Source organism: Lynx rufus, unplaced genomic scaffold (assembly GCF_022079265.1).
Source record: "Lynx rufus isolate CCGP_SWC_20201006 ecotype Redwood Valley unplaced genomic scaffold, mLynRuf1.p SCAF_1, whole genome shotgun sequence".
NCBI classification, from domain to species: Eukaryota; Metazoa; Chordata; class Mammalia; order Carnivora; family Felidae; genus Lynx; species Lynx rufus.
The window spans coordinates 117,517,765-117,544,848 of NW_025814823.1; the positions used below are offsets into that span (position 1 = coordinate 117,517,765).

A 27,084-nucleotide genomic window follows, 5' to 3' on the forward strand; every position below is an offset into this window, starting at 1 on the left:
CAGAAGGCCCCTCTCACCGTTAGGGCCTACTTTTCAGGTTCTGCACTGCAGTCCTGTGGCCCCAAATTCACATTTCCAGCAGACCACTGACACCAGCACTTGTATATCTAATAGATACCTCAAATCTTTAAAACTGCTCCTTCTCCCTGACCCTTCCCAAGTTATCTTCCCCAGATAAAATACCAAAGGGCACCTCTTTCCATCCAGTTAGGAAAGTCTGAAACCCAGAGTCAGTCTGCCCTTTTCTCATACCCCCACATTCCATCCATTAGCAAGTTCTATAGGTTCTATTTCTAAAAGATCTCTTATTGATAACCTTCGTTCAATTCCCAAAACCACCAACCTAGTCCAAGCCCCATAATCAGTTTTCTGTCTAATATCTGGTCTTTCACTCTCTCCCCACCCCCAACTCCCTCCATAACCCATTGTTCACAAAATAGCCAGTGATTTATCTTTTTTTAAAAAAGAAAATGAGATCCTATCACTCTCTTCGTTAAAACTTCTCAGTTGCTTTAGAATAAAATCCAAACACCCTAGCATGGCCTGCAAGGCTGTGCATTATTGGGCCCCTGCCAATCTTTCCCCTTTCGGCCCATACACTTCTCTGGCTCCCCACTCACTGTGCTTCAGCAACTCCAGCCTCCTTGCTGTTTCCCCAGCAGGCCAAGTCTTCCCATTACAAAGCCTTCATGCCTGCTGCTTTCCCTCTCCTTCTGGAGTGCTCCTTCTTCCAGTACTCCACATGTCTGGCTTCTTTATTTTTTACTTATTAAAAACATTTTTTTTTAAAGTTTTTTAATTTATTTTGAGAGAGAGAACAGGGGAGGGGCGGAGAAAGAGGGAGAGAAAATATCCCAGACTCTGTACAGTCAGAGCAGAGCCCTATGTGGGGCTTGAACTCACCAACTGTGAGATTGTGACCTGAGCCAAAATCAAGAGTTGGACACATAACCAACTGAGCCACCCAGGCATCTCTTTATTTTTTACGTTTTTTAATTATTTAAGCAATCTCTACACCCAACATGGGGCTCACACTCATGACCCTGAGATCAGGAGTTGCATGCTTTTTTGACTGAGCCAGCCAGGTGCCACCAAATCAAGTCCCATTAGTTTTGTTTGTTTGTTTGTTTGTTTGTTTTGTTCTTTAAGTACACTCTATGCCCAGCATGGATTTGAACTCACAACCCTGAGATTAATCTGAAGTACTCTACTGACTGAGCCAGTCAGGCACCCCTATCTGGCTTCTTTAAGTTTCAGCTCATCACAGAGGCCTTCCCCATCCTCCCAGCCTAAGGGCCATCTCCACAAACACATCATTTTAGGTTTAATTTCTTCACATCACTGAATTAGTTTGTGTATTTAATGTTTTCTATTCCTCTACACTGGAAGCTCCATAAAAGCAGGACCCATCTGTTCTGTTCACACTGAATACCTAACACCCAGTTAGGTGCTCAGTACATATTTGTTGAATGAATGAATGAACGAATGAATGAATGAATGAAGCATCAGTAGCCTTTGGTTCCAAGGTTTATTAACAATGACACATCTTTTTTGGCTCCTCTTTACCCCAACTCTCAACCCCAATCAATCTCCCGACTCTAGGTCTTCAATGTAGTTCCCAAATGTAGGAGGTGGGGTAGAATAGACTTGGAAATCATTCAGCTCTCTGGCTTCCAAATCCTTTTTTTTATTTAATGCAGTAAAACCATTCTTTTCAAACCCAAAATGTCTCACAGGACACCTACATATCAAATATATAAGGAGTTGTCCTTGATGAGGAAAAATATGTGGGGCTTACTGCTCTAAGAAACAGTTTGATGTTCACTGTTCTCCTTATTTCAGTGACATCATGGTACATATAATGAGTGGAGGTTCAGTGAGGGCCACATTCTGACCCTCTCTGGGCAGGAGAGTCCAGAGCCCTGAGTCCTGTGGTCTTTCCATAGCACCACACTGGATTTTGGAGTCTTTCCATCCAGAGCAGAGGAGGCTCCCAGCAGTGTCTGCCATGGTGAGAACTTGGGTCTTCTGGTTACCTACCCCTTCAGACTTCTGGTCTTAGGGTCATGTGAGGGGCTGGCTGGAGGGTGAACTAGAAGAGGAAGGTTGGGTGGGGAAGCCAGGTGTCTGTGTCACAAGGCCATTGGGGCTCGGGGACTGAGGGCTGGAAGGCTGGGAGGGGCTGCCTAGGCCTATGGTGGTTTCTCCCTTCCTCAGGATGAGGCTGTTAAGCTCTTGGAGCAGCTGTTCCTCCAGGGACCCACGTGCCTGGGAGCTGCTCTTTGAAGGGGGGCCTGGAGGGAGCTCTGGTGGCCTTTCCTCTGGGCCTGGGGCACCTGCCTTGGGGAAAAAGGGTTGATCAAAGGACCTCTGGCTGGTGAGGGGCGTCTCAGGGTTGGCTGTCTGATCTCTCATGGTGGAGAAGGAGGTAGAGGTGTCCTTGGTCAGTTCAGGGAAGGCTCCCACTTCCTCATACACTGGCTCCTCATAGACAGGCTCCTCCAGTTCCTCTTGCTCCTCCACAGACCCCTGGGTTGACTTCATTGGCTGGATGGGAATGAGGTGGCATGAAGCAGGCATGGAGTTAGAGTTACTACATTATTAATCACTAACATTTATTGAGCTCTTCTTCTGGGCCAGATGCTCCAAAATACTTTGCATGTATGATACCAAAATAACTCTGTACAATGGGTTACACTGCAGGTGAGTGAACTGAGGCACAGAGGGATTAAGTAAGTTGCCCAAGATCACACAGTGAGTAAATGGAAGAACTAGGGCTTCAGCCCAGGTCTAACTCTAATATGCATTCACTTAACCACTTTCCTTCTCTTTCTCAGATCTTATGACCACTTCCCTTTTCCTTGTCACATCCTACCGTCCTTTATTTTTCTGATTCCTTCTGGTCCCTCACTATACACTGTCCATCTCCTTCTCTGTCTCTCTGTTTGCCTGTTTGTCTGTCTCTCTCTCTCTCATACACACACACACACACACACACACACACACACACACACTGATGGCCTGCATCAGAACAAATAGAGAGGGTACACCGGTTCAGGCAGCACAGAGGAACACACAGCTGATGGGCACACAGCTGAGACAGGCACAGTACTCACAAAGAACATGGACAGGGTCCTCCGGTTGTGAAGTCGCCGCTGGGCACAGGTGGGATGGGGGTGAGGAGAGGGAGAGACACAGAGACACAGTGAGGCCTGGCAACAGGAGGCAAGGGTGGGGAGTGGGGACACAAAGAAGGCAGAGGGGGGGCACTAGGATGACAGGCACACCACTCCCCTCCTGCAGTGTGGCAAGGACACAGGCAGGGATCAGGAGGGCACTGGAGCAGGCTGGGGGACCTCACCAAGGTCTGATTTGCAGAGAGGAGGGTGGCCCCACTGTCATCCCCTCTGATGGGCAGCAAAGGCATAGTGCCAAACTTCTGACGGGCGAGGTCAGAGGAGGAATGGCGTCGTAAGACCACTGGCTGCTGGTCATCATGCTGGAGGGAATTGAAGAATTGGCACAATGGGTATGGGTGGTACTGAAGACTAGAGCTGGGACCTCCGACCTAGCCCTCAGCTTTCTCCTTCCCCTCACCTGGGCTTTGAGGATGCTGGTGGTCCAATCCCACATCTCATCCTCATCACTGCAGGACAGGTAGCTGGGGGTGATCAGAGGGAAATGAGCTGGAGAGGAGGGATTGTAGCTCTAGGGATGGAGGATAGGGAGGGGTTGGACAGGGTGCAGGGCTAGGCTAGAGAAGAGCCAGGCTGGGAGGTACTCACAGGTGCATCTTCTCCAGTATCAATGTGAAGCCCCACCTAGGAGGCAAAGGAGAACAGAGACGAGTGATTAGAAAGGCCAGAAAGGTGATGGCAGGAAGGCCCTAGAAATGTGGGCTGGGGAAGGACACTCACGGTGTTGGAGGCTTTAACTTCTTTCGGATGCCCAGGTAGACCTTGGAACCTTCCAAAGGCCACTCTCGTTCTGGTTTAGAGCTCTGAGAACAAGAGGGCAATCAGTGAGGTCAAAAGGTGAGAGAAGGATCACAGTCATTTGGGTCAAGAAGTCATGGAAACACTGGGGTTATGCAATCACAGGGTCACAGAGGTCAAAGGACCAGGGCAGCAATGAGATTGATAAGCACATGATTTGTGGAGTGAGAGGCTTGATGTAGTCACAGCTCCTCCCACAGGGCTGCCAGCCTCCCTCACCTTCTTTTCCTTGAGCAGAAGCAAGCAGCGACCACGCAGCAGAAAGAACCTCTCCTGGAAGCGGTTTCCCAGTAAGCGGGGTGGCTCCTCCCTACATCGCAACAGACCCACCCTTGGGCTCTCGCGGCGGATACCTGGGCACAAACGGGCAATGCTGGGTGGAAGGTCCTGGGGGAGAGGCCTGGGGATGGGGATGCTGGACTGAAGAGGGAGGTTCACCTGTGAAGAGGCAGCCGGCCTGGGCCAGGGAGACTTTTCTCAAGAGCAAGGACGCTGAGCAGGGCTCTGGGAGCTGGCACCATTGAAGGGCCTGCTCTAGGACCCTTTCCTTGGGGTGCAGGGGCCGCTCTAAGGAAGGGGTAAAGTGGGAGTGAAAATCAACCAGAATATCCGTCCACAGCCTGGAGCCCCCAACTCCTTTCCCACGAGTCACATTCATTTATCCAATCCGCCACCCAGCCACAGGTATTTATTTTAGCACTGACTCTGTGCCAGGCACTGTGCTAGCCCTGGGGATACAGTGATGAGCACGAAACACAAAGCCCACAGCACAGTGAGGGAGCAGACCTTAAGTCTGCCTTAAGTCAACCAAAGAACTGCAGACAATTAGTGCTTTGAAAGAAACAATAAGAAGCTGAGAGAGAGGAGGGCAGCCACTGGGACAGGGTAATGCCCAGGAAAGGCCATTCAAATTTTTAAATGTTTTTTAACATTTACTTATTTTTTTTCAGAGACACATAGAGACAGAGCATGAGTGGGGTAGGGGCAGAGAGGGAGACACAGAATCTGAAGCAGGTTCCAGGCTCCAAGCTGTCAGCACAGAGCCCGACGAGGGGCTCGAACTCATGAACCATGAGATCATGACTTGAGCTGACGTCAGACACTTAACTGGCAAGGCCTTTCAAAAAGGGGGCATTTGAGGATGAGACTGAGGCCAGAAGGGGTGGGAAGAACAAGCCATGCTAAGATCAGGGGAAGAAAATTGCAGGCATGATAAAATGCAGGAATAAAGGCCCTGAGTCAAGAAAGATGTGTTTGAAGAACAGCTAGCATGGCTGAAGCCCAGAGAATGAGTTATGTGAGATGAAGTCCAAGAAATAAGCAAGGTCCAGACGCTCAGGGATTGTGGGCCATAATAAGGAATTTGAATTTTATTTTAAGTCCAGTGGAAAGCCATCGGAAGGTAATGGCATGACGTGATTTATGCTTGCAATGCGTGTTGACTGCTGGAAAATGGATCATCGGGAGGCAAGAAAGGAACACTAGCCAGCTATTCCCTTTCTGGGGCTTTACATTTTAGTGGTTAATGTTGGGAGAAGAAAGATAGCAGTGACTTCATCTTGGGTGGTGGTAATGGTGGAGATGGAGAGAAGTGACAGATTGTAATAGAATCAACAAGACTAGGTGGTTGGGTTAGGTGTGAAGTTGAAGGAAAGGGAAGACTCCCAGCCTTGATAACTGAGTTAAGGAAAACTGGGAAATAGCTGGGGCTTTTTGTTAGGTGAAGGGGTCTGGAAACTGAGTTGAGTCTTGCACGTTTTAAATTAGAGATGCTTATGAGACGTACAAGTGGAGGTGTGCAGTAGACAGTTGAATATGTGAGTCTGGAGCTCAGAGGAAAGATCTGGGCCAGAAATAAAAATTTGGGTGTCAGCTTTTTAATGGCACTTAAAGCCACTGGAATGGATGAGGCATCCAAGGAAGAATGTAGATAGAGAAAGGAAAAGGGTCCAGGTTGAATACTGGGTTCCTCCAACATTTGGAATCTAGGCAAAGGAGGAAGAAAAGCCTTCTTTGATGCAGAAGGGAAACCTAGGGTTTGTGGGGTCCACAAAAGCCAAGAGAGAAGAGAGTATTGAGAAAGAGGGAGGGGTCAGCAGTGTAGAATGTCCCCTCACATGCACGAGGACAGTGTCCACTATATTTGGTAAAAGAAGGCACTGGTGACTTTGATCTCCCCCCATCACATGTGCATCCACACACACATGGTCATGCTCACCAAGTTCCCCGTGCTCACGAATTTCAAACGTCACCCATAAGTCCATCCCAGCATCTGTCCCCCGCATCTCCAATACCTGGTTAGTCAGCTCCTCAGCAGTCAGTGTCGGAGACACCTGGGGTCATGGCAAGAGCAGGGGACCCATGCTGGTCAGTTCACTGACCCTGCTTCCCCCAATCCTCCCATCTCCCCACCTGTCCCCTTAGGACTGACCTTCAGGGTAACACAGTTGTCTGGGAGCTGCTGTTCTATATAAACCTCCATGATGAGGTCTCCAGCCTGGGACAGCTGAGGGGACGGGTAAAGTATTCAGGAGGACACAAGAGAATCCAAAATATCAAGGTCAGAGGACTCCTTATGTTGCCTCATAAGCACTTCCCCCCACAAAAGTCTCCTCCTACCCCTTATCCCCAATGTGGCTCAGGCCCTTATAAGGGAGAACCCCAGGAGTGGCAGAACCACATCTTCAGGCTGCATGGGTATTTCCCAAGGCAGTACAACGTATGGAAAGACAAGTTTAGAGTCAGACTCTCTGGGTTACATCTCTGGCACTCGCTACAGTTTGACTTTGAATAAGTGACCCTCAAGGCCTTCTTTTTTATAACTATTTTTTTAATGTCTATTTATTTTGAGAGAGAGACAGAGCAGGGGAGGGGCAGAGAGAGAAAGAATCCCAAGCAGGCTCTGCGCCATCAATGCAGAGCTCAACGCGGGGCTGAAACTCACTAACAGCCAGCTCATGACCTGAGCTGAAACTGAGTCAGATGCTCAACCAACTGAGCCACCCAGGTGCCCCGCTCTGTTTCTTTATTTGAAAAAATAGGACTGTACACCTCATGGAGTTGTGTGATGTTAAAGTGAGATCATAGGGTTTAGAATATAAGTCCTCTGCTGTTTGTTATCCTATTTATTACTATTATTCTCAGCACTTGGTCTAACTTAGCTAACTCTTCCTTGGATCTTTTTTTTACATGCAGAACTGAAGTACTCGCCACCATTGTGTAATGAAGAATCCTCATGGTGGAATAAGTGGAGTAAATCCTAAACCAAACCCCTCTCCCCAAAGCACTCCCCTCCTTGGTTTCCCCCTTTCTCTGAAAGCTGATGGCCAATGTCCAGCAGCAGAAGGCCAACCTCCTGTCTTGATATCCCCTCCTGGCCCACTCAGGAGTCTAAGGTCAGGACAAGTTACCTGTACATCCTTCCAGGTGGTGATAAGACTGACTTCCAAGTCAATCTGAGCTACCTGGTCAGAGTCAATCTGTGGAAGAGTCAAAAAGAAGTGTGTATTGTGGAGGTGGGGGGTGGTGCTAGGAAATGAGGGAAGAAGGGAGAGATGTACAAGACCAGAGGGTCTATATGAGAGCATTAGAGGCCAGAAGAGCTAAGAACTAATGGGGCATGGGCATTTGGAGTGACGTTATGGGATAGAGGGGCCCAGGGCTCTGGAAGGTGATTCCCGATGCAGAGGGCTTTCAGAGGTCTGGGCTGGGGTCCTGTTGGGGAGAGCAAGATCTAGAATCCAGGAAGAGGGACTATAGTCAGGGGTTGAGAGAGCTTACATTAAAGACAGAGATGTAGCCATCGATGAGTTCCTGCAGCACCCGCACCTCATGTTCCCCCCGCCCATCTGTCTGGAACACACTAGGTGCAAACAGCAGGGCCAGGTTCCGCGTGCACATTTGGTTTATAGCAGCACACTTTTGCACCCTGCAGAAGGGCGTGACACAGGTCACAAGGGATGCAGCTTGTGCTCACCTGTTGGTCAATGCATCCATTCATTCAGCAAATACTTATTGAGTTCCTACAGTATGCCAGGCCCTGGGCTAAGCATTTGGGATACAGCTGTAAGACACAATAGTGGCCTCAAGGAGCTCCCAGTCTAGGGGAGAGACAGATAAGGAATGGGTGATTATAAATATTGTAAGAGGCAGCACACTTTTATGTAAAGGGACAGACAGTAAATATTTTAGGCTTGCAGGCCATATGTTCCCTGTTGCAATTCCTCAGTTCTACTGTTGTAGTATGAGAAGAGTTATAGACAATATAAAAGTGAATGGGTGTGGCTTTACACTTCATGGACAAAACTTCATCTAGAAATACAGGCAACAGGTTGGATTCGGCCCATGGGCCATAGTTGGCCCATCCCTGTGATATAGAGTAATCAGTACAATACAGCCATTGTTCACCTTAGAATCGTTTAAAGTCCTGTCTCCCCAAGAGACTGGTCAAGATAGATCTGCAACTTACTCTTCTTTGTGTCTCCTACATCTAACCCTTTGTCTGTCATAGAATAATAAAGCAAAATAATATTGATTGCTTACCGTTTTTGAATTCTTACTACATACATGCCAGGTGCTATAGTTAGGATTTTGGAAGGATTATTTCCTTCAACTCTCATGACCTAGGAGGTGGATACTATTCGTTACACCATCTTCCTTTTACAAACGAGGAAACTGAGGCTCAGAGAGTACAAATAACACCCAAGGTGACACACTAGAATGGTGGAAAACTAGAGTAAAGCTTAGGTCTGCCTGACCTCAAAGTCCACACTCTGAACCTTTGTGCTCTGACGCTTTCACTTAGCAATTGTTTACAGGATGAATGAATGAATGAATGTGGGGGGCAGGTAGAGCTGATAAAGGGTCAGTTAGGAGCCTGCGGGGGTCCTGGCCATACTGACCGATAGAGATGCCCAATGAGGGTAGCCAGCGTGCGGCGGTTAACCTGTGGCAGGCAGCCAATCACTTCTTTGTACTTCTCCAGGCGCTGATTCTTCTGTGGTAACTCTGGGATGGAAAGGGGAAGGGGTGGAGATGATCTGGGAAGGGAGCGTGGAGGGATTTTTGAAGAAACAAACCTAGGGTGGATGTGCCTCTGCCCCCTTCCCACCTTGACCTAAGCTGAGTCCTTGAGTGATCCTGAGGGGTGGGGAGGAAGTACTGGGGAGGATGGCTGCCCAATCCCACAAAACAGCCTCAGGGATTCAAGGGTGTGTGTGTGTGGGGGGGTGGAGTTCCTGGTTGTCCCTTGGCTATCTGTGAAGAGTTTTTAGGGACCTTGGGAGTACCAGCAGCCTCCCTCCAGCGGGGCAACAACCGTGCACAGGTCACAGGGTCATCGAGCTCTCGAAAGAAGCGTTTGAGCGTATCGGTGACATCCTCCACGAAGTGCTCCCCTGGCCGGAGCTTCACTGACCGGGCATCCCGCCGGAACTCAGCAAGGAGCCGAAGGCTACGGGCGCGGGCACCCCCTTTCCGGTATATGCCCTCCAGCTGGAGCCCTGAGAACAGCCAGCATCTCTGCTCACCACTGCCCAAAGACCCACCCACCCACCTGGTATCCAGTATCTGTGACCTACCCCCACCACCCCCCCTGACATGCTGTAGGGCTATTGGGGTAAATGGGCCAGAGAGGAGGAAGTCTGCCTCCATGGTCTTGACTCTCAAGACCCTGCTCAAGTACTCCTGCTCAGAAGGTCCTTCCCTAACCATGATATTACACAGAGTCCCCATCACTCACTATTTTGGTTTTGAAATAGCACTTTCAAATCATATTACAGTCAATCCTCACTATTCAGATTCAATATTGTGAATTTATCTACTTGCTAAAATTTATTTGAAACTCCCAAACCAGTACTTGTGGCACTTTCCCAGTCATTTGTGAACATGCGCAGAGCAGAGATGAATTTGAGTTGCCTATTGGACACATTCCCAGCTAAGCTCTCATATGGTAAACAAGTGTAGTCTTCATGGTATATATAGAACCACATTTTTTCATTCTTGTGCTTTTTTTCTTTGGGTAGTTTCACTATTTGAAATGGCCCCCAAGTGAAGTGCTAAAGTGCTGTCTAGTGTTCCTAAGTACAAGAAGGCTGTGATGTGCCTTATGGAGAAAATATGTGTGTCAGATAAGCTTTCCTTATGCATGAGTTACAGTGCTGCTGGCTGTGAATTCAAAGTTAACAGATCACAAATACATATTAAAGCAAGTATCTTTAAACAGAAACACACTTAAAGTTACATATTGATGGATCAGTTGATGAGAATGTCACCAGAGCTTCCCAGGATCCCAACCCTGTATTTCCACTGGGGCAACAATTTAGTATTCATTCATTCAATGTTTGCAATAACTTCATAGAACAAAACTACCATGAATAATGAGAACTGACTGTATTTTTCTTACTTATTACCCAGTTCTCCCACTAGTCTCTGAGCATCATAGAACTTTCCCTTTTCACCACTATATGTCCAGTGTCTGGCAAATGGGAGCAGCTCAGTAAACATCTGCTGAATGAAGAGCGGCAGTCCAGGAACTGTGGAGGAGTGGGTATGGGCACCCATGCTCTTTCTCCAGGGCTTTCACTGGACTGCTGACTTAATCCCTCCTTTGAACATGAGGAAGACTGAGAACAGGATGGGATCTAGTGAGCAGGCAAAGTCAGTGCATGAGGCTACTACCAAAGTGTGGAGAATGTCATTAGCCACTCACTATCCACTGTCAATGTTGTAAGCACAACTATTTGTAGTTAATGGATGTGCCTTTCCCCCCTTTATTGCCTTCCTTAGTTTTCCATGAAGTTTCCTTCTCAAGAGTCCTGCCTTCTAGGGGCACCTGGGTGGCTCAGTCAGTTAAGTGTCCGACCTTGCCTCAGGTCATGATCTCATGGTTCATGGGTTCGAGCCCAAACTGGGCTCTGTGCTGACAGCTCAGAGCCTGGAGCCTGCTTCAGATTCTGTCTCTCTCCATCTCTGCCCCTCCCCCACTCATGTTCTGTCTCTCTCGTCAAAAATAAATAAACGTTAAAAAAAATTAAAAAGAGTCCTGCCTTCTAAAGGGGGTTCGTCAAGGAGCTAGATTCTACTTGGTGCCTCCTTGGGCTGGAGAATAAAGCAGAGGCCAAAAAGTCACAGAGAATTCTGGGAGCCACTCACACAGCTGAGCCTTTATGCCTGGAAAAACTCCCACACAGAATAAATCTGCTCAGACCTTCAGGGATTTTGCTGCACAGCTTGGCTCTTGCCTTACAGCTGCCCCCTCTTTGTTCTTTATGGCTCTCCATCTCCAGTCACATTTCAGTGCTGCTCTGCTCCCCTTCCACGCCCACGGCCCACTAACAGCTACCTTGGAACACTTACTACCTGCCAGATGCTGTGCTAAATGCTTTACATATGTTCTCTTACTATCACAACTATCCTAGAAAACGAGGACTGTTAGTAGCCCCATTCTACCAATGGGGGAACTGAGGCTCAGAAAGGTAAAGAAGCTTGCCAAGGATCATACAGCAGGTTGTTGTTAGGCTGCAATCTCTGGAGGCAAAGCTTCTGTAGGCAGATCACAACTTCTGGCTGTTCCTATGTCCCCCATCCCCTACTGGCTCAGTATTGGCCAGTACCCACTCACCATGCTGGGTGACAAAACTGATGCAGGCATCCACGATGATGGGGATGTCACCCCGGCTCATCTGCTGCTCTTGCAGCCCTGTGCCGCCCCCGCCAGCGGCCCCCTCAATGGCCGTGGTCCATGCTGAGAAATCCAGCCGGCCCTCCCCCTGCAGATACAGGGTCCTGAGACCCAAGAGGCCTGAGTCAGAGCCAGCTCCTGAGGGTCCTTTAAACTAAGAGGCCCATGATTACAAGGCCCAGCCTTCCAAGAGCCACCAGCAGGGGGCAGCAAAATTCAACCCAGACAGAGCCCCTGAACTAGGCAATGGAATTTGAGGAACTGGGTAGTGGTCCAGCAGACCAGGGTGGAGGGCGGAGTGGGGCGGGCTCAGGAAAGAGGGATCCAGGGTCAAGGATAAGGGCAACACTTACCTTCCTGTTTCCACCAGGACCAAATGCTCCTTCTTGTCTGGGGTGTCAGCTGCTGAAACCACACCTGGGAGGAGAACCATGAGACAGTATCATGACTGTCTTCATCATAGTGACTAATATTTACTAAGTATTTAAGGTATGTAGGTGCCAGACTAGGAACCCTACAAACAATGCTGTATTAAATCCTGTAAGTTACATACTATTATCCCCATTTTACAGGTGACACATTAATGCTCAGAGAGGTTAAGCTGCTTGTCTCATTACTTGTTATAAAATGGCAAAGCTGAGCTGGAACTCAGGTCTCTTGTCTCCAAAGCCCTCTGATATTATCCCATACTGTTCTCTTTGAGGAAGTGAGAATACCCAGTCCCTTCTCCCAGTCTCCAACCAGCAAATGACTCCAAATAACAGTAACAGTAACATTTATAACATGTAACATTTATTAAACACCTATAAGATAGGTCCTACCAGGCTCTGTGATAAGTGTTTTACATGCATTGCCTTATTTGAAACTACAACTGTTTCATTGTGCCCACTGTAAAGAGGAGGAAACTAAGGCACAGAAAGGTTAAGCAACCTGTCCAAGATCACACAGCTAGAAAGTGACAGAGGTGGAGGTCTGTATCTGGGCAGTCTGACTCCAAAGCTTGTGCCTGAATACACTATGTTCTGCTGTTTCCCCTAGGGATCCCCAAATAGATGAAGGTCCACTGTCCCTTACCCCATGGCTACCTTTCATCCCTGTCCCCGCCCCTGCTCACTGATTTCCTGTAGCCGCCGCAGATGCACCATGTCCTCAGGGGCTGGAGAGCCAGGGCCCGGTGCTGGACACAGGAAGAGGTGGTCACCACGAAGAAGTCCAAACCCTGACAGCCAGAGGCCAGGGGCCAGGGCTGAATGGGTGGGAGAGCGTAGCCACAGGCGGCCCAGCCGCAGCAGCCCAGGGCCCAGCAGCTGGTGACAGCTCAGCGGGGAGAACCACTGTGAGTCAAGAGGAAGACATGGGGAACAAGGAGGATGGGGAAAGAGATAACAGGTGGAGAGAAATAAGAGTGAGAAGGATAGGGAAAGACACGAAGAGAGAGCAGAAGAAAGACCGGAATGAAAAGCGATGGGGAGAGAACAAAAGAAAGACACAAGAACACAGGACATGGATGGAGAAAGACAGGAAAGAAATTCAGTTCAATTTAATTTGCTCCAGCCAACACAGAGAAGATATTCTGTGTGGCAGCCTTATGCCCTTAAATGTAAGGGTAAGGGATGTAAGGGTAAGAAAGAATGGGCAGCCAAAATGCTCTAACAGAAGAGTCACGATGCCCTGGGAAATCCCACCACCCTAAGGGGTCAGGGGAGGATTCGTGAAGAAATAAATGTTGGAGATGGTCTGCAAAATGGTGCTTCTCCAGCTACCTGTGGTGATGAAACAAGGAGTTCTTTTCTTTTTTTTTTTGTTCAAAATTCCAATCTGTTACTAATAGTACTTTTGTAAAAAACAATAAAAATGAACTACTACAAAAGTAAACTGAAAAAAGAAATACACAATATAAGCCCTCCCTTTTAAAAAGTAGATTCTAGGGGCGCCTGGGTGGCGCAGTCAGTTAAGTGTCCGACTTCAGCCAGGTCACGATCTCGCGGTCCATGAGTTCGAGCCCCGCGTCAGGCTCTGGGCTGATGGCTCAGAGCCTGGAGCCTGTTTCCGATTCTGTGTCTCCCTCTCTCTCTGCCCCTCCCCCGTTCATGCTCTGTCTCTCTCTGTCCCAAAAATAAATAAACGTTGAAAAAAAAAATTAAAAAAAAAAAATAAAAAGTAGATCCTACACATAAAATCACTCTGTGACATTCCGATGAATGTTTGAGCATTTCCCACAGAGGAGTGTCACATCCTGCAGGGCCGACCTGGTGAGGCCAGAAGGAGGCCCTTGGACTTTGGTAATGGGAAGTCACTAACCACCCCCGCAGAGTAGCAGCTCATAAGTCTGGCAGAGGAGGGCAGCCATCAGGGGTTAAGGAGGAAGGGCATGCTTGCTAGGGCACACGACTATTCTGAGGGGTTGTCAGGAGGGCACCAGGGTGATAAGAAGCTGAAGGTGGAGCAGGACTGAGGGAAAAAACGGTTAAGGACGGGAGCAATTGGAGCAATGGGCATCATCATCACCATTACTATTTCAACACCCACAGATGGAGGGCCTGCTGTGTGCCAAGCAGCACAGGTCTCACATGTCACTTAATCCTCAATGCCAAGGGGAGCATCTTTTAGACCCACTCTATCTGTATGGAAAAGCTCACAAGGCTGAGAGTTGGAGGACTCAGATCCCAGGATATCTGACTTTAGGGCCCGAACTTTTTTTTTTAATATTCATTTATTTTTGAAAGAGCGCAAGTTGGGGAGGGGCAGAGAGAGGGAGACAGAGGGTCCAAAAGGGGCTCTGCACTGACAGCAGCGAGCTCAATGTGAGGCTCAAACTCATGAATGGAGACAGATCATGACCCAAGCCAAAGTCAATGCTCAACTGACTGAGCCACCCACGAACCCCTAGGGCCCGAACTTTTAATTGGGTGCAGGACAGAGAGACCAGCTTGCCTGGGAATGGAGACGCTGGGTCTCATAAAGGCAGCCTCACCTGTGCACTGGGAGAACTTGGGGAAGGGGGAAGTGGGAGTTAGAGGCAGCCTTTCCTTGGGAAGAAGGCCTGCGCAATGAGGTTCAAGCCATGAGCTTTGGAGACAAAGGCCTGTTTTCAATCCTGGGCTCTGCTGCCTCCTAGCTCTGTGACCTTGATCAAGTGACTTCATAACCTGTGTAACTCTGTTTCCCTGTATGTGAAATACTGATAATCCTTTCCTCTCAGGGTTGTTGTGAAAGTTAAATGAGCTATTGAATGGGCAGTGCCTAACACTGGTCCTAGCACAGCTGTTAATGAAGGTGGATGTGGTAGGGGTGGCTGTAGGAACAGGAGAGGGCAGGATGGGGACAGCTGGGGACAGGGAAACCATGGGCTGTTAGGGAGGAGGTCTCGGCTGGCTCACCTTGCCCACAGCACTGGTCCAGGCCTCCAGACTGTCAGCTCCATCTGTGCCAAAATGCTGGATCCTCCCCCCAGTGAGGATGAGCTCAAAGGAAAAGGGGAATCTAGAAAGAAAGTGAGGTTAAAGAGGAGAATGGGGACCAAGAGGGGCTGGCAGGCTCAGGATCACAAAGGGCAAAAGGGGGAGTGCAGGGAGCATGGGGTGTGGTTACCTGTCAAGGGGTGTGGTTACCTGTCAAGGTCACTTGGGTCAGTGGGTGGGGGACTCACACCCAGACATACAACATCTTGGGGCTGGATGAGGCTGAGGGGTTCAGGGCTGCTTTCTGACACAAACATTTCCAGAGCTGCTCTCAGCACGCACCACATTCGGGGGGGAGCTAAGGGGGAGGCTGATGGTCAGCAGGCAGAAGATGTCTGTCCCTACCGTCATAATTCCCATTTCCCATATTTATTCTTTCTATGCCAAACCCTCTGCCTGTGTCTGATCTCACGTAATCTTTACAACAACACTATGAGGTGGGTATCATCTTCAGTCCTCTTTGCAGGTAGGGAAACTGAGGCCCAGAGTTTGAGTAGTTTGCCCAAGTCATATTAGTAGGAAGTAGTAGAGCTGGGATTTGGCCCAGGCAGTCTGACTTCACAGCACACGCTCTCATCTATCACCCAGTGCTGCCACCAGGCATGGTCCCTCTCTTACTCCCAGCACCTAGTCCACTCCAGGGTGTGGCCCTACTTGCCCTTCCCGCCCCTCTGCGGTACACCTTGCTCATCCCAGTTTCTGCCCCATCTCCCCCCACCCTCGGCTCGCCTCTCACCATCCCGGCCCCTGCGAGGAGGTGGGGGTCCAGCTTTGTTGCTGATGGGACCACAGTACAGGAAGCTGCTGTAAGTGGCAGGTACCACCACCTCATTGTACACGCCAGGGGAAGGGTCTGCAAGGGGAAGGAGAAGTTGTCAGTTCAGTGCAGTGCAATGGGATGGCCTGAGTCATCAGGAAAAGGATCAGACTGAGGAAGACAGTGGGACCCAACTCCACTGGCAGCATGGCCAAGTCGAGCCCAGTGGGGCTGGACCCCTTACTACCCAGATTAGTAAAGATGGTAGTAGGAAGCAAGACACCAGCCCTTGCCCACTGCCTCTCCCAACCAGCCATCCATTCACCCAGTCAGCCCAGGGTGGAAACCTCTAAGCATGGGCCATCCTATAAGTGTCACAGCCCCTCTGGCCTGACCCCTGGAGAGAAGCATCATTAGATGAGCGTTTCTTTGATCAGACTTCCCCAGGGAGATGAGATCTCCTTTATGGGTTGACCCTGTCAGGGGTTCACCAGCACTAACACCTCAAACATCCAGATCCATTCCAGGCAGTGGCTGCCATTGATCATTTCATGACTTCAGGATATAGGACCCAGAGGATCTAGAAGGTTGGGAAACTACCCAAACGGGGCCATTGTGATGGGATGAGTAAAAGGGTACATGGGGCTCCCTGGAACAATCAAGGCACGGGTCAGGGTTGAGAATTCTTAGGGGATGAGAAAGGAGGTCCTTCTGGGGATTACCTGGGAGCAGGAGACCAGAGAAGCTGCCATCAGGTGCTGAGGGGGACCAGGACTCCTCGCCCTCAGAGGCCTCAACACAGAGGAGCTGGGTCATGTTCTTCAGCAGGTTGGGTCCTGTCACAGCTGCACACAGTGCCTACAGAAGGGGAAGGGCCTCTGTCAGCCCCAAGACCCAACCTGACAGTGTGGGGACAGTCCTCCAGTCATCAGAAACAGCCCCAACCCCACGCCAAGTCTAGGCATTTCAACTCAGAGACTGCCCTCCTCCATCAGCCCCAACCTGTCCCTCCTACCTGGAGAAGCTGGCCATGATCTAGATACTGAGGGTGGGGCTTCCGGAAGAGACCCAGTCGGTACTTCCGGGAAATGAACTCTCCCCGGGGGCCAGGGCTTGTATCTGGATGCAGCCCCTCACCTGGGGGTAATGCCCCTGCCCAGAAGCGGTTGGCACGATCATTTCCCAGGACAATGAACAACTGTAGGATGACAAAGGGCAGAGGCAACTGACAGGAACTTGAGTCGTCAGACATTTCAATCCTGCCCTCAAGCTGGGCCCACAGCCTTTTATGGATGCTTTTCTTCCATCTTCCCCACTTTTTCCCTCTTCAGACTCCTCACCTGTACTATCTCATTACTCCACACACTTGTGTCCAGCTTCAGGCTCTGTACTTTGGAGATCCCAGAACCCAGGGCCCGGTGCTGACCTGTTAGGGTATGAAGGGTATGTGGCATAGATACCCAGAACCTCCAGCCTCAGCCCCCGCTCCCTCTCCCTGTTTTAGCTAAAGGCCCCAGCCCTCACCTGCACACTGCTTGCAGATGACCACCCCCAGGTTGACAGCAGCCCAGTCTGGGCGGGAGGCGCCACAGTCCGCACAGTGCCGGTTTGCCCGATTGGACCAGATTTTCTCAGCCACCTCGTAGTCAGACAGGGTCTCGGTTACTGCTTCCTGCAGAGCGGCCGCCCAGCTCTGCCGAGCACCCCCAGACTCGGCTGTGAAGCTGAGGGGTGGACAGCCAGTCTGTGGGCATGGATACCCCCTCCTACCTGTCCCATCTCACTAGCCATTCCTGCAGGAAGCCCTGCAGGCCACTTCTGGGCCAGCCCAGAACCTCCTGAGACCTTGACCCTGATCACTGGAATTCCATCAGTGCACACCCACTGACATCCTACTGAAGAGGCCTCCAGTCCTCTACCTGCCCTGGGTCTCCTTCAAAAGTCTCTCCCCCAGGGGTGCCTGGGTGGCTCAGTCTGTTAAGTGTCTGTCTTTGCTCAGGTCATGACCTCCCTGTTTGTGGGTTCAAGAGTGCAGAGCCTGCTTGGGATTCTCTCTCTCTCTCTCTCTCTCTCTCTCTCTGCCCCTCCCCCCACTCACACTTTCTCTCCCTCCCCCCCCCACCCTTTCTCTCTCTCTCTCAAAATAAATAATAAACTTAAAAAAAAAAAAAGTCTCTCCCCCATCCCTGCCTCCTGCCAGTCTGGGCCCCACCTGAAGCAGCGATGGGGCGTGAGCAGATCAAAACTGCGACTCTTGGTCTCCCTGACGCTGCATCCTTGCAGTTCAATGAAGCAGATCCCGATGCCGGAAGAAAAGGCCTGATGGGATTGTGGGGGTTGGAACAGGTTCAATGAGGCACCAGAATGGGCTAGGCCAGGCTCCTTGGCCTCGGCCAGGCCCTTCTCACCTGCTCACTCTTGTACAGGGCAAGCTCTCCAGGGCTCAAAGCAGCAAAAACCTTGGCCTTGTGTCCACGAAGTTCTAGCATGCCTGTGCGGAGGGGTCGGGGTGGCTGAGGGGGCCGGGGATGGCCCAGGAGGCGCTGCTCCCTCAGGCAGGATTGCAGTGTGGAGCACCATGTGTCCCGCTGGGCTGGTGGGGGACAGAGAAGCAGGTTAGCCAGCAGCTGTGTGCTCACATGGCTTCCCTGCCCCCCACCCTGACACAGTAGGGCCCTGCTTCTCACCCTCGCTCTCTGTGCGAAACACAAACACCCTCTGGCCAGTGATGACCTGGAACTTGTTATCCTTGCTGCTGCGGGTCATCTCAATGGCAGTCAGAGGGATCACACCCTTGGGGAAGGGATCCTGGAGAGACAGCCCAGTGACCCAAAGGGACAGCAACTCAACCATGTGTGCTGACCCTGGGGCCAGCGTCAACTTTTAATGAGATCGGCATTCATTCCACAAGCAGTGGGGTACAGCTGCTCACCTAGCTACTTTAGATGCTGACATCAGTCGTGTGGTGACCGCCCCCCGCCCCCGACCTGGGCTTCCCATCTTCCAGTCCCGAGCCTTTCTCAACCCTCCCCTTCCCTTTCTCTTTCCCTAGGCCCAACATAGCATCTCCCAGACCCCCACCTTATCATTGCCAAAGTACATCAGACTCCTGCCATTGAACTGCACAAAGCGCCTCTGGAAAACGTAGTTTCTGGGGAAGGCAGAGGCCAAGATGAGTGAGTGGTGGAGGCTGTATCCTGAGGGTTCCTAGGGTCTGGGAGTACCTGGGACCCGACCCACCACCACCACCCAGCCTCCCTCTTCCCTCTTCTCCCTCCCTACCCTCCCTTTCCCTCCCCAGTAGCCCCACCCCTGAGGGGAGAGCTTGTCTAGCCAGCCGCTGAGCAGGGGCGTGGGGCGGTCTGCTGTGGATGAGAAGCTGGCATAGGGTGAAATGAGGTCATCATTCATCTCCATGTCCAGAGTGGGCAGTGAGAGGGTAGAATCTCCAGGCAGTTCAAGGCTAGCATAGCCAGCATCCTCCCGTGCTTCCAGATCCTGCCTGCTGAGCCTTATGTGGGGCAAGAGAGAACATATATTAGACCCAGGTCCCTAGACACCCCCACCCACAGCACTTCGTAGAATGTTTGGAAGGTACTGGATCACTTTTCAAACAGAGAAATGGGGATGTTGGGAACCCAAAAGATTATCATAGAGCCTTTTCCCTGAGCACACTTGGATTTTTTACTGGAAAAATTTCAGTCCCTCTCCTTTGCCATTAGTATTACTTGGTAGAAAAGTTGGGGAAAGGCTGTGTAGCTGGCTTTCTGCCACAGTTGCCGATATCTAATCAATAAGTCTTTTTGGTTCTCTCTCCAAAAAGTGCTTGACTTTCTCTCCCTGGACCAAATTCCCATGAGTTCTCACCAGGGTGATATGAATTACCTAACTGGTCACCTGCTTCCACTCCTGCCCTCCCTTGGACCTCACTTTCCATCACTACCAGAGCACTCCTTTAAAAATGCAATTGACCCTCTCTCTGCTCCTCCCCTGCTCACCGTCTGTCTGTCTGTCTCTCTCTCAAAAATAAATAAACATTAAAAAAAAATTTAAAGAAAAAAGGGTGCCACATGGCTGGCTCAGTTGGTTAAGCGTCCAACTTCAGCTCCCGTCATGATCTCACAGTTTGTGAATTTGAGCCCCGCGTCGGGCTCTGTGCTGACAGCTCAGAGCCTGGAGCCTGTTTCAGATTCTTTGTCTCCCTCTCTCTCTGCTCCTCCCCCGTTCACGCTCTGTCTCTGTCTCTCTCTCAAAAATAAACATTAAAAAAAAATTTAATGCAAATGAGATCATTTCACTATCCTCCACCACCCCTTCCCTCAATGAAATCCTGCATAACTTCTCATTTGCAGTTGGGATAAATCCAAATCCCTTAACACGGGCTGTAAGACCTTGTACAATGAGACCCACACCCAATCCCCTGACCTCCATTTATATCACCCTTGCCTTTGCTTACTACAGTTTAGCCACCTTCTCTTCCTCTTTCAGAGTCTTTGCACATGCTGTTCCTTCTGCCCAGAACATGCTTCCCTGGGCTGCTTTATCTCAGCCCTTAGGTCTTTGCTTATGCCATCTTCCCAGGAAGTCCTCTATTATTCTCTGTCACTTTCCAGGAGTCCTTAACCTCAGTAGCATAAAGTCACTTGGGAAACCTTAAAATACCAGTATATGGCCACCATCCTAGACATTTAAGTTTGATCATCTGGGAGTGGGCTCATGAATGTTTATTTCTAAAAGTTCCCCAGGCTGGGTTGCCTGGGTAGCTCAGTTCGTTAAGCATCTGACTTGGGCTCAGATCATGATCTCCGTTTTGGTTCGAGAGTTGGAGCCCCACATAGGGATCTGTGCTGGTGGTGCAGAATCTGCTTGGGATTCTCTTTCTGCCCCTTCCCCACTTGTGTGCTCTCTCTCTCTCTCTCTCTCTCTCTCTCAAAATCAATAAACTAAAAAAAAAAAAAAAAGTTCCCCAGACTATAGTGCAGCTAAGGTTGAAAACCATTACTCTACCCTATTTGTTTCTTACTTAAGTGAGAAACACTTACTTAAATTGCTTACTTAAGCAATCAGATAAGAACCCCCACAAACTCCCAGTGCCTCATCTACCCAATTTCACACATTTTTTACATTCCTTCTGCTGCTGTCATAAACATCCCTGTCTGAAACCAGTCCCTCCTCTGTGCACCATCCTCTCACCTACACAAGGATGTTGCTCCAGACTGTCTCCCCCTCCTCTCCCCGACAGCAACTAATTCTCCCTCTCTACCACATCCCTGCAATCCATCTATAAACATATGTAACACTGCCTCCTACAAAAAACATTTCTTAACTCCACTTCCACTGTAACAACCACTCAACCCTGTGCTCTTCTTTGCAGAAAAATTAAAAAATGTCATCTGTACCTTCCAACTCCTTCTGTTATCTCTTGAAACCATTTTGATCTGGCTTTCACCTTTACCTCTTGTCAAGGTCCCCAGTGACCTCCATGTTGCCAATTCCAGAAGCCAATTCTCAGTCCTTGTCTTTCTTGACCTCCTGGCAGCATTTGAACTGTTGACCTCCCCCTCCTCCTGTCTTCACTTGGCTCCTATGACATCACACTCTTCTGGTTTTCCTTCTCCTTTACTACTCATTTCTCTTTAGTCTGTTTTGCTGGTTCTTCCTCTTCTCCCAAACCTCTTGATATTGGGGTATGACAGGACTCTGATCTTGGTCCTCTGCTCTATCGACACTCACTCACAGCTATATACACCCATGTAGATGCTGTAAACTCACAAATTTAGATCTCCAGCTCAGACCTCTCCCCCAAACTCCAGACTTGTATATTCATTGGTCTATTTGTCATCTCTTATTGGGCTTATAATATATACCTCAAATTCAGCACATCCAAAATGGAGCTCCCGATCTCCCCACCACCCCCTGCTTTGTGCAGTTTCCCCATGTCAGATCAGAGCAACTCCAGGAACTTTCATTTGCTCAAACAGCACTGTCCAACAGAGGTCACTGTGCAAACCACATATGTAATTTTCGATTTTCTAGTAGCCACATTAAAAAATAAAAAGAAACAAGTAAAACTAATTATATTTTATTTAATCCCACATACCCAACATATTAACATTTTACTATGTCATCCATATAAAAAGTAAGATAATTTATGTCTACTTCTGTCATATTCATCCAGTACTGATTTTTTTTTCATGCTAAGTCTTTCAAATTTGGTAGTTTTATAGTTACAGCACATCTTACTCCAGACTAGCCACATTTCATGTGTTCAGTAAGCACATGTGGCTAGTGGCTACCACACTGGACAGTGCAGCTCAGACTAAAATCTTTGAGGTTATTCTTGACTGCTCTTTTCTCTCACACCCCAAGTGTCAATGTCTCTCACATGACAGTTTGCCTTCAAAATATAACCCATATCCAACCACTTCTTGCCATCTCCACTACCATGACCTAGTCTGAGATGTCTCATCTAGATTACTGCAATAACCTCACATCTGGTCTCTCTACTTCTGCTTTTGCTCCTACTGACCATTCCCAACACAGCAACCAGAGGGATTCTTAAAAATGTATTCAAAACCCTTCCAGTGGCTTCCCATTTCACTTAGAGTCAAAGCAAAAGTCCCCACAAGGTCCTACCTGATCTGACTCTTTTTACCTCTCTGACATCATTTCCTCCCACTCTTCCTGCCCTGGCCACTATACCCCAGCCCCACTGGCCTTATCACCACTCCTGGGTTTACCTGGAAGCCTCTATTCTAGCCACTCCCCCTGCCTGGGACACTTATCCCAGACACTGTCATGATTAACTCTCTCACACCCTTCATTTTGCTCAAGTGTCACTTGAAAACACTCTGGCAACTCTTAATGAAAAATTATAGCCCACTTCCCCTCACTCCATCCCAGCCTTCTTACCCTGCTCTTTTTTTTCCCATGGTATTTAATACCTTTTAACATATGATGTAACTTATTTATTATACTTATTTTTATTTGACTCCCCACACGGACAAGGATTTCTGATCTATCCCAAATACCTACAACATCTGGGATGCAGTAGATGCTCAATAAAGATTTGTTAAATGAAAGCAAGAAAAGCATTTCTCCGTATTGTAAATTATATATCCATCTGTTTGTCTACTTGTTTCAGTTCCTGTCTGCCCTTGAGTCACAAGAGGCTTGAGGGGAGTACTGGGTCTGCCATAGTCCTTCTATATCTTGAGTACCTGGCTGGCACATAGTGGACACTCAGTACACACGTGATGAATAACTGGATCCATGGCCACCACCAGACTGCTCCTCAAGCTTCTCTCTTCCTTCCATCACCACCCTACTGACTACTCACCTGTGTTCAACCCGGTCCTGACAGACACCTCTGCCTTCTCTTCTGTCAGGTGGCCCTGGGACCCCCACGGGCTGGACACCATAGTACAGGCAGCCAGGGTCCATGATATGTACTGGCAGGGGGAGTAATGGGAGAGACAAGGAAGAGGAGGTCAGGTGGGAATGTCTGGGTCCTGAAGGGACCTGTCTCTCTCCCCCCAACCCATGATAACCCACCTACCTGTGCCTGTTGTGGGCCTGAGGGCAGGGGTGGGGGCAGCTGCCTGGGAGCTGTCTGGGGTCCTGAGGGAAAAGGTCTAGTGATCATTAAGGGAGAGAGGAGAGAGGAGAAACCCTCATGTCCTGCACCTTCTTGCCCCCACCCAGCACTGGATCCCAAGGAAGCCAGCCCCACTCACATGTCCTGGGCTGTCTGTGCCCCGCCTCTTAAGTCCAGGCCAAAGTAGATGGCATTTGGCATCATTTCCACAGTATTCAAGGCTGAAGTCTGCTCACAGGAGGAGGTGGGGAGAGGTGGGGAACTTGGGCTGGACTCCGGGCTCCTGGACACTTCTGGTTTCCAGAGGGTTGGGCTCACTCCAGGTCTTTGGGTGGTGGTGGGGCCACTGAGTCCACCAAATACTGTCCTGGGCTTAGGCACAGGCTTGGGGGGCTGGGCTTGGGGGGCTAGGCTGGGGGATGGCTCCATGGCACTGTCCAACTGGGAATCCAGGGAGCCCTCTGCAGCACCTGCCTGCAGCAGGCGCAGAATGCGTTTCCGGTGACCTGTGGCGCTGACACCCAACTGCCTCAGCTCCTCGTGGCCCAGGCCCCGGGCTGCACCCGCTGTAGCCAGGCCATGCCTTCGGAACGTGTCTGCATACTGCTCCAGGTGCACCGTGGCCAGCCACACAGCGATGTCCAGGTCCTGAGGGGCAGCCATGGGGGCTCAGGCCATTGCTGGGGGGAGCGGCAGGGTGAAGGAAGGGCTCAGGCTGAGATTCCCCCTCCCTGTCCCAAAGTCTGAGGCCTGGACAGGGGGTAGGCACCAGACTTGTCTTCCTCCAAAGAAAAATGACCAGTGGCCGGCAATCTGGAGGAAGAGCCGTCCCAGAACATCAGAAAGGGCTTTCTTATTATAGAGGAATCTCTTCATTTGCAGATGAGGACACTGAGGCTCAGAGAAGGGAAGAGGCTTGCCCCAGGCTCACAACAAATTGGTGGAAGTGTTGGCCCCCATGGTCCTGACCACGCTAGGTCTGGATCAAAGCTCTGCCTCTGCTTTATTGCATTCAATCAAGTCAGCATGGGACAAGATGACAGAAGCCTGCGGGGGCAGGATGGAATGGGATGGTGGGAAGAGGGGCCTCATGATGTGGCCTAAGGTGGGTAGAGGGGCAGGTGTGGCACAAGAGGAGGGAAGAGGTGGAGATTCCACCCCCCTGGTTTTCAGAACTGAGGTACAAGCTCGGCCATCCTAATCCTGGTCATTCCCAGTTCCTCCTCCCCTTCCACCTATTGTCTCTGCTCAGACTTCCTTCCTGTCCCTCCAGCCCTGGCCGCCCCCACATCCTGTCTGCCTTGGTCAGGCTGCCCAGAGAGCCCTAACTAGTTTCAGCAAGTGGGGTCCTGGCTGTGGAAACAGGCCGCCTGGGGAATGGGAATAGGGTGGAGAATTGGGCTGGAAAGAGGAGGGCCCAGAGGCCAGGGGTACTCCAGGGTCTTCACTCTCCACCAACCTGAAGCATGTTCACACACAGGCATGCACATGTGAGCACCCTCCCTATAGCGACTCAAGAGTGTGAAATGACACCCCCCTACCTCTGCTTTCTCCAAATCTTCTTCCTCTGAGCTTTCCCTTTCCCTTTCCCATGCCTTTGGGCTCAAGTCTTTCAGGCTCTGTCCAGTTCTGCCATCCTGACCCTGACCCTGGTGTATTCTCTGGACCTGTCTCAGATTTTGTCTCCCTGGAGTTTTCTCTCTGCTTGTCCCTTTCTCTACCCCACTCTATCGGTCACTGCCTCTATCTAAATCCATCTTTGTTCCCCTCCTTCTTTTGCTCTGTCATTAAGCCTCTCCTTGCCTGAGTCTCCAATTTTAACTAGACCTTTAGGTGTATGTGACTCCAGATTTCTGTCTCTCTGCCTCTGCCTGTTAGGTTCTCACACACTTTCTCCCCATGGGGTCCTGACCAGGACTCCCTCTCGCCCCAGCATCAGTTCTGGCCTTTCTGCCTCTCCGCAGCTGGGCCCCCGTACCCAAGCTAGTTAGGGCCTGACTCAGAGCCCAGTTTCCCAGTGACTCAGATCCAGCCCGAGGGCACGGGACTGGGAACCCGGAGGTGCGCGGGGCAGGAGTGCCGGGGGCGGGCCGGGCAGCGCGGGGCAGCGCGGGCTGCGACGAAGGAGGGGGTTGAGGAGGGAGGGGGCAGAGGCCGGGCCACCGGAGGGAGGGGCGAGTCACGGCGGGGAGGGGGGCGGGGGAGGGCCGCCGGCGCGGACGGGGCCCTCGAGGAGGGGACGGGGAGGAGTCTGGGAAGCAGGGGCCCGTGGGCGCGGGGGTCCTCACCTCACTACGCGGCCGCCGTCCGCTCCCGGTGCCCGCCGCGCCGTCCGAGGCTCGGGTCGCGCAGCGCGGGCCCCGCCTCCCCTCAGCCCTCCCCCGACGGGCCCGGCCCCGCCCCGCCCCGCCGGCCGGTTCCCTCCGCTGGGCCCCGCCACTCCTTGTGCAAGCGCCGGCCTTCAAAAGGTTTGGGCTCCTTACCTAACCGCTGCGCTTATCTCGGGGCCTGGCCAACTCTGTCTTCCTAGGGGCCGAGAAAGGGACCGGAACAGGAGCGGGAGGTCAAGACAGCTTTAGAGAGAGGGACAAAGGGGTAAAGACCAGAATGGAGATGTGACAGAGGTAGAACCAGAGCGAAAAGGAGAGCGGCCTGGAGCACGGCTTTGCATCCCTTCTGCTGTTCCCTCACCATCGTGCCAAAAGAGGAGGGAAAGAGGTGGGCCCTAAGCCCCCAGGGTGGCAGCCCCTGTCGCATGCCCAGCACCGTGGCTGGACCCTGGCACCCAGTTAGCGAGTGAAGGGAGGCTGGCATCCGGAAGTCACAGATAGCCACAGCCTTCCAAGCTGGGGACCCCTTCAGTAGCCCAGAGGTTTGACGTGAGGGAATAGGGTGCGATGCCTAGCAGAGGAGTCCCCATCTGCTTCTTCCTCCCCAAGAGCCAGGCCTAGGTTTCTTCCCAGTGGTGAAGGTCAGCAAGGCAACATTCCTACTCCCATACCCCCCAACCCGGGTCTTGGGGTTGCCTTTTAGGGGATAAGCCTGGCGGCCTGCAAGTTCAGTGACCCAGCAAGAAGTCTTTTCTTCTTTAGGAGAAGCCCCTTCTCTTCATCCTCGTACTCCATTTTTTTTTTTTTTTTTTTTTTTTTTGGTGAGGTGGGGGGCGGAGGTAGGGTGATGGGGGTGTTACCTGAGGAGAAATGGCTCCTCTCCTTTTTCCCAATCTTGCCTGGAGCCCTAGCCTTGAAGCCTGTCCCCCAGAGCCTGAGGCACTTCCCCCTCAGAGTTGGGCTGGTGTTTAGCTATGTGTGGTGTTGTTGGGGGGGGGGGGACACCACTGGCTCGCTGTGTTTTCCTGTTTGTATGAGAGGAAGTTGGCTGTGAGTCAGCAGACAAAGGAACTGTCAGTAACTAGGGGAAGACCCCTGCCTCAGCAGAAGGTGAGGGGAGTGTGAAGTGGTCCCCACCTCTCCCAACTGCCCCAGCTTGGAGAGGATCTGCTACCTTCAGCCTCCTGGAGCTCTTCTCTCTGAGAAAGAGAATGATAATAATAATTAATTATTAAAATGACCATAGTAATGGCTGCCACTTAC

The 27,084-nt window shown here is 50.7% G+C and overlaps 1 protein-coding gene across 4 annotated transcripts; it reads right to left on the reverse strand.

Moving 5' to 3' along the window:
- Positions 1-1,509: 1,509 nt before the first annotated feature.
- ARAP3 (ArfGAP with RhoGAP domain, ankyrin repeat and PH domain 3) lies at positions 1,510-26,762 on the reverse strand. 4 transcript variants are annotated; one of them, XM_047086117.1, is made up of 34 exons: positions 26,682-26,762; positions 25,975-26,064; positions 23,631-24,538; positions 23,453-23,514; positions 23,234-23,345; positions 19,205-19,405; positions 18,976-19,045; positions 18,582-18,702; positions 18,303-18,487; positions 18,107-18,213; positions 17,419-17,618; positions 17,235-17,320; positions 16,910-17,092; positions 16,617-16,752; positions 15,874-15,990; positions 15,288-15,435; positions 15,057-15,159; positions 12,791-13,010; positions 12,030-12,093; positions 11,617-11,780; positions 9,284-9,496; positions 8,897-9,002; positions 7,776-7,923; positions 7,406-7,474; positions 6,427-6,501; positions 6,214-6,328; positions 4,434-4,562; positions 4,215-4,348; positions 3,918-4,000; positions 3,786-3,821; positions 3,598-3,661; positions 3,362-3,499; positions 3,117-3,155; positions 1,510-2,547 (listed from the first exon to the last, which is right to left on the reverse strand). In XM_047086117.1, the coding sequence occupies exons 3-34, from the start codon at positions 24,152-24,154 to the stop codon at positions 2,065-2,067; spliced, it is 4,635 nt and encodes a 1,544-aa protein (XP_046942073.1). In that variant the 5' UTR covers positions 24,155-24,538; positions 25,975-26,064; positions 26,682-26,762; the 3' UTR covers positions 1,510-2,064. The 4 variants fall into 4 exon arrangements, with proteins under 4 accessions (XP_046942073.1, XP_046942075.1, XP_046942074.1 ...); XM_047086119.1 differs by lacking the exons at positions 25,975-26,064; positions 26,682-26,762 and adding an exon at positions 25,780-25,862 and having other exon boundaries at positions 23,631-24,171; XM_047086118.1 differs by lacking the exons at positions 25,975-26,064; positions 26,682-26,762 and having other exon boundaries at positions 23,631-25,497.
- Between the last annotated feature and the right edge of the window lie 322 nt (positions 26,763-27,084).